This window comes from Camelus ferus, unplaced genomic scaffold (assembly GCF_009834535.1).
Source record: "Camelus ferus isolate YT-003-E unplaced genomic scaffold, BCGSAC_Cfer_1.0 contig385, whole genome shotgun sequence".
NCBI lineage: Eukaryota > Metazoa > Chordata > Mammalia > Artiodactyla > Camelidae > Camelus > Camelus ferus.
Genome location: NW_022589126.1, coordinates 983,290 through 990,249, shown reverse-complemented (window position 1 = coordinate 990,249; position 6,960 = coordinate 983,290). Strand labels below are relative to the sequence as shown.

The 6,960-nt window shown below is 55.8% G+C and overlaps 1 protein-coding gene across 1 annotated transcript; it reads left to right on the top strand.

Annotated features, from left to right (window-relative positions):
- The first annotated feature begins 711 nt into the window (after positions 1-711).
- Positions 712-4,733, top strand: IGFBP1 (insulin like growth factor binding protein 1). Its single transcript, XM_006176165.3, has 4 exons — positions 712-1,184; positions 2,592-2,776; positions 3,518-3,646; positions 4,260-4,733. Exons 1-4 carry the CDS (start codon positions 839-841, stop codon positions 4,389-4,391), a joined length of 792 nt encoding a protein of 263 aa, XP_006176227.3. The 5' UTR covers positions 712-838; the 3' UTR covers positions 4,392-4,733.
- The last annotated feature ends 2,227 nt before the right edge of the window (positions 4,734-6,960 follow it).

The following is a 6,960-nucleotide window of genomic DNA, read 5'->3' as shown; positions in this document are numbered from 1 at the left end:
GGGCCAAAGTCAGAGGGGACCTGGAATCTGGGTTCCATTCAGTAGCCTCGGCCCTGTCGCTCAGTGGGTTCTGAGCTCCTCTCCTCCCTGGAAGCTCAGTTAGCAAGGTCAGTCTCGGGGGCCAGGTGAAACTGAGGAGCTTGGCACCAACCCTGGGAGGAGCTGCCCCCTTTCTTCCTTCTCTCCTCCTGGGAAAGGCTGTGAAGATAGCAGTTAAGCAGCCTGGGCCCTTCTTCCTGCAGAGCGAGAAGCAGTTTTGGGCTTTGCCACTGAGAACCCACCAGGGCTTGCAAAGCCCTGGGCTCAAAGCCCCTCCTTCCGTCCTCTGCCTGGGTCTTGGTTTCCCTGCATGAAAACTGGCAGCTGGACTGGCCTTTCCCAGCTGATCACTCGGGCTTTCCCTGGGTGGTCCGGGGAGCCCCCGCTGGCTCAGCCTGAAGATGCCCCTTGAACAAAACCAGCGAGTGCCACCCTCCACCTGGCTGTGCACTCCGGGCTAGAACTGCACTTTGGCTCCAGGCTGGAATCCTAACAACAGGGCAAACATACAGTCTGAAGCCTGGACCGTTTACCCTCTTTCCGCCCACGGTTTGCGCAGGGCCTTGGGCGTACAAACAAAACAAACTTATTTTCAACACTAGCCGCGCGCACACGGAGCTGCCAATTATTAACTGCTGGTTCAGATGGCCCAGCCAGAGCCCTTCATAAGGCGCATGCAGCGCCCAGTGAGCATCAGCCACCGCTCCGACGCCGCCGTAGCCGCTCAGCCAGCATCAGCCACCAGCCAGCGAGCACCGGCTCCTGCCTGCCGCCTCCTGCCCACCGCCTCTGCCTGGCGATGCCTGAAGTCCCCACTGTCCGCTCCTGGCCGCTTCTGGTCTTGCTGTCTGTTCAGCTCGGCGCAGTCGCTGGCGCTCCCCAGCCCTGGCACTGTGCACCCTGCACCGCCGAGAGGCTCGCACTCTGCCCGCCCGTGCCCACCTCGTGCCCGGAGCCCACCCGGCCCGCCGGCTGTGGCTGCTGCCCGCTGTGCGCCCTGCCGCTGGGCTCCTCCTGCGGCGTGGCCACTGCGCGCTGTGCCCGCGGGCTCAGCTGCCGTGCACTTCCAGGGGAGCCGCGGCCCCTGCAAGCCCTCACCCGCGGCCAGGGCTCCTGCATGCCAGCACCCAGCACCGAGGCCACAGGTACCACCATTTCCCCCCACTCCACCTGCGGCCTCTGCCCTGGGACAAATGGGGTGAGGGCGGGTAGGGACTCCACCAGACCCCACAGCCAGTGGGGAGCAAGCCAGAATTGAGCTTGCAGCCAGAACCAGAAGGGGAAAGAGTTTCAGGTCACCCAGATGAACCCCACTGTTTCGTGGTCCTGCAGGGGGTGCCCAGGAGAAAGGAGGACACACACAACTTGGTGGGAGAGCTGAAGAGGGCCCTCAGACTCGTCTGGGAGCCCAGACATGAGAGAGGAGGGAGGGGATGGAGCGCCCCGACAGCGTGGCCCTGTGTAGTGCGTGAGTTCCTGGAAGGCCTGGAATGGGAACCCGTCCTGCTGGCCTCCTGGGAGGTGTCTGGAATGTCCTTTGTAATATAGGTCCTGTGCAGACAGTATGTGCTTCCCCGGTGTCTACAGAATATAATGTGGACATTTAGGCCAAAGGTTCACTTCCATTCATTGCTTGGAAAACAGTGTTTCATGTGTGCACTGCCTCCTCAGAACTTGACTGTCAGAACTTCCCTGAATTTGCAGTGATGTATTTGTAGTGGGAGGCAGAGGAAACCCCCCTCCTCTGCCCCTCTCCCTAGCCCCCTGTCTGAGTGGCTGCGTGGCCAGTGTGATTCTGTGATTCTTGGAGGAATCAGTCTGGTTCTGTGCCCTGTCAGAAATCTGCTGCAGGGCATGACCCTTCCAAGCAGGGGACCTGGTTTTCAGGGCTGGCTCACTGCCTCAGAGTCAGTGAGATAGTCACCTCCATGGTCCTCAAAGGAGATGGCTTCCCCCGGGACCCCTCAGAGAGCCAGCATTCTGTCCATACACCAAATCCAAACCCTGGTGCTATCTGCAAGGTGTCTGGTGACCCTCCCTCCTCTTCCCAGGGGTGCAAAGAAATTACATTGTGTGTGGGAAGGCAGAGCCCCTGGAATAGAAAGGGTAGAGATGCAATCTAGACCCCACTTCTAGATGAACCCTACCACGTGTTCATAGGGAGTTACTAAAATACCCATTTTATGGATGGAGAAGCTGAGGACTGGCTCAGGAATAGCACTGTATGTAGTCCATGGCTTTCTGAGGGCTATTCCCAGGCCTTGACAAATGTGCACATGGATTCCCCCTTTGGCTACTTTAGAAGCAAAAACACAGGGCACTCGTGCCAGACCTGAAGCTGACTGTTGCCCCAGAATAGAACTGGTCTTGCTGTTGGAGTTTCCGCTTCCCAGGAAACCATCAGCAGTCCCTTTAAAGAGGGTGTAGGCAAATCTCTGGGTCAGCATGACTGTCCTGTCCCAGCCTGCTGTTGTGGGAAGGGAAGCAACTTCATGGGGGACAGGTGCAGATGCTTTCGGAGGGCTCATGGGTTTCTGGCTTTCCACATTCAGATGCAAAGAACCCTGCTGCCCCAGAGAACGTGCCGTCCGAGAGCACAGAGATGACCCAGGAGCAGCTCCTGAACAGTTTCCACCTGATGGTTGCATCCAGCGAAGACCTGCCGATCCTCTGGAATGCCATTAGTCATTATGAGAGCATGAGGGCCCTCGAGATCACAGACCTCAAAAAGTGGAAGGTGAGTCCCCGGAGCAGGTGAGGCTTCCAGCTGATACCTGTTGCGCCCTGCAGGTCCAGTCCTGAACCCTGGATAGAAACACTGGTCCTTCCCAAAGCATAACAGACATTTTCCAGCTTCGCTTTGCTCAGTTTTCAACACAAAGGTTTCCAACAGGGGAGACCGCTGGATGGAAAGAAACTGCAGTTCGTGCTGTGCAGCTTTAGATCCGTCACTTGATGTCTCTGAGCTCATCTCTCAAATAACAATACCAGCCTAGACAGGGCGCAAAGAGCACTGAGCCATACTACTAACGCCCTCCTCCCCATCACATTTTGCCCCCACTTTTTAAACACTTGTTATGCATAACATACAGGTTCGCATTTTAGCTACTTTCTTGTATAAAGTTCAGTGGCCTTAAGTGCGTCTGCGTTATCCTGCAACTGTCACCGCCATCCACCTCAAGACCTTTTCCATCTTCCCAAACTGAAGTGCTGCCCCATTAGGCACGAACTCCCTGGTCGGCACCTTCACTGAGGTCTGGTTTTAATTCTACCGCTTGAGGGCGACAAAGAATCAATGTGATGGGGCTGATTTGTGGGAGAAAAATCCTTCTACAAACGCACGTACCCAGAAAAGGGAAGCACGGAGCCATTTTCCAGGCACTTCAGACTTTCCTCCTGAAATGATGGAAACAGAGAAGACTTGTCTCAGCTTGTCCAGATGAATGCCTTAATCCTCAATTAATTTGGTTTCTTTCAGGAGCCCTGCCAGCGAGAACTCTACAAAGTGCTGGACAGATTAGCCAGGGAGCAGCAGAAGGCAGGAGACAAGCTTTACAAATTTTATCTGCCCAACTGCAACAAGAATGGCTTCTATCACAGCAAACAGGTAGGTGTCCTCCCCCAGGTGCAGCCTCACGGGGACAGCGGCTGGCTGCCCACAGCCCTGCAAAGCCCTTTTTTCCACAAACAGCTCTACTCGGGAAAGCAGGTAGCCATCTGGACATCTCTTATTAGTTTCTCCCCGCAAAGGGAAATGAGCTTTGTCATTAAATACAATTGCATTTTTTTTTAAGCTTGCCAGGTAATAAGTGAGATCCAACCAACCAAGACCTAAGTTAGAGGCACCTTTTAGGGCTCCGGGAAGCACAGGTTCGGCTGAGGACTAGGAGGTGCTTTGTAGCAGACGGGAACTGTCAGGGAACAGCAGTCGGCCATCCGGGCTCAGCAGCCTTGCTGTGAGGCCGTGAAGCAGCCAGTTGTGCCCACGCTGTTCCGGTTAGCGCAGGCGTGATGTCCTCGCTGCACTGGACTCCGGGCCTTAACCTCCGCTTTACAGGAGGACCGGGAGGGTGCTGGCCTTGCCCTTGGGCGTGGTCACCGCTGGCTTTGGCGCCCGGCTCTCAGCTCCACACCCTCCCTGTGGGCCTGAGCAGCACAGAGCGCCACCTCCCCCCTAGCTTCACGGGGGCCGCTTTTGACCTTGCTTCTTCCCTTTGCAGTGCGAGACGTCCCTGGAGGGAGAGCCTGGGCTCTGCTGGTGCGTCTACCCTTGGAGTGGGAAGAAAATCCTGGGGTCTGTGGCCGTCAGAGGGGACCCCAGGTGCCATCAGTATTTTAACTTACAGAACTGAAAGCAGAGGCCAATGACCTTCCCTCCACGTGAAATATTTACGTACACAGTGTATTTATACTCCGGCACACGCACACACCTTTATATATATATGTATATGTATGTATATATGAGAACTACCTTTTATACTCCACGTGTTATTTGATATATAAAGCTGTAGTTTATTTATTCACAAATTTATTTTTTTTTCTACACAGTAACTTGTGTTATATTAACTTATATGTCACGAAACACTTTTCCCATCCTGTTGTCTACGAATACTTGTATTTTAGCTCTTCAAAGATTCATGCTGCTGTGAAAATACATTCATGAGCATCTGAAAATACTGCCTGGACATGCAAAAGCAAAGGTGTAGCAGTGACTTTTTTCACGTGGTTTAATGGAGGGAGGTTAAGCTGTGCTTCCAAATGGTTTACTCTGTTTATTCCACGGACCCATGCTTCAAGTCCACGTGCGGGGAACGTGTAAGTGTTGATTCTGTCATCAAAGCGGCAGGTGGAGATGTTGCGACGTGTTGAAATAGGCATGTACACGTTGTCAAACACGCGTACACAGTGTGAACACACGAGTAAACATCCCACACTGGAGCGTTGCTGCTGCAGAGGACACTCATCCACACACCATCTTCCTCTCGGAAATCCCTGCACCCTCCCATCCCCTTCCACACGCAGCATCAGCATCGGGGCTTCAAGTCTGCAGGCTCCTCTCCCGGCTGCGGGCAGGTCCAACCCCCCCAACCAAGGGCTCCCTCCTGAGGCCCTCACCTCTCCATCAGTGCCTTCTCCTCCTCTTGTAAATAGACCAGGGTTATTTTGTTTTGTTTTTCATCTTAAATGCAAGACTGTCACTCCCTTAACTTCCCCCTAACACCTCCTCTTTGATTTTGCTTGCCTTCTGTCCTTGGCAGGGCTCCAGGGCTGTCCTCCAGGTCTGTACCCTGGTCGCCTCTCTGTTTGCAGCACTAAGCCCCAAGCCTGTGGATTCCTTCTGTTTAGACTGCAACCTGCTTGCTTTTCCGGAGGATGCCCCGCCCCCAGCCTGTCCTGCTGACTGCTCTTCCCAGGTCCCTCCCTGGATGAGGATCTCACCCATCCCAGCGGGGTCCCCCCTCGGCCCCTCCCCGGTCTCGGCTCCAGCTTCCCCTTCACCCTCCGACCCCATAGCTGCCATCCTCCCTGTGCCGAGACCCCGACCCACCTGTGAACTCAGCCCTCAGACCCAGTGTTTAAAGGTGACCAAGCAGCCCCAAGGGGTCAGCCACGACCTCATCCCGCCCTGTAAAGCGACCACGTGGACAGCGTCCTGGTCGCTGTTATCCCAGCTGTGGGTCTGGGGCAAGTATGCGGTCTGTGGACGTCCCGCCACAGACACCTGCCTGCACTGGGCCCCTCACGTCATGAAGATGTCCACCAGAAAACACAGAGAACGTGCCTCTCCCCATATGAAAGTAATTGCTCGGGAATCAGCTTCTGTGGGGCCCACAGACAGCCGCAGAGCCCAGCTCCAAGGCCCCTTTGACGATAGGAAGCCTTAGCTGAGACAGTGCTCACCTCGGCAGCGCCCGCCCGGAAGCCTGACCCCCAGGGCCGGTCACAGCCCCCTAGCAGACTCCAAGCCCTGCCTTTCCACGGCCTCTCCCCTCCCTGTTCCCTCAACATCAGCCAGTCATAACTGTGCACGAACGGATCCCGGCCCCTGCAACCCACTTTGTGCCCAATGTCACGTACGCACGAGGAGTTAGAGGTCACCCTCACTCGTAACAGACCTCGCCACTGCCCCTTGGTCACACAGATCCCCCCACCTGCCTGTCTGCCTGCTGGGCCTGCAGCACCAATTTCTCTCACTTTTCTTCGTTTCTGGTATCTTCTTTTGCCTCCTGCGCTACTGGCCTGCCTTGTCCCTGGATGCCGGCACGTCGCCCTTGTGAGGAGCGTGGAGGCCCATCCCACTGAGGGCCCTGTAGGACCCGGTCTGAAGGTCTGGACCGCACCTTCCCCTCGGGCGCTGGCTCAGGAGCGGAGCTGGGGAAGGTGGCCTTCCCTCCCCACATCGCGAAGCACAGAAGGTGAGTTCCGGGCAAACTTCAAGTGACGCAACCTGCAACCTGAATGCACTGGCAAAGGAGCGCCTGCGAGGGTCTCATCCATGTCAGCCGGTCGGGCTGTTCCACCCACCTGGACTGAGGCATGTTTGGGTGGTTAATCAACAGCATCAGTTAAGCTACAGAAGTATCAACATCGTCCTAGACCGCACGGCTTCCGGACTCGCTCTCATGCACTAGTAGTAGCCGGCAACCGCATCTCGCGTTTCTAGTTCCGGTTTCTTTCCAACGAATCAGAAGGTGACGGGCCTCTGTGAGGCAATCTGAGTTACGCATCCTTCTGATTCGGTGCCCCCCATCTTTCACCACTGTGGCACCCAGCTGGTTCCCCAGCAGCTCCCTTGGGTGAATCCTGCTCACAGAGGGCACAGCCCTTTCTGTTCTCACGTAAAAGCGCACGCTCACATGCTGAGAACGCAGCCACAGCAGCAAGTCCAATGGGTGCACAGAGGTCTGGGAGGTAGATGGG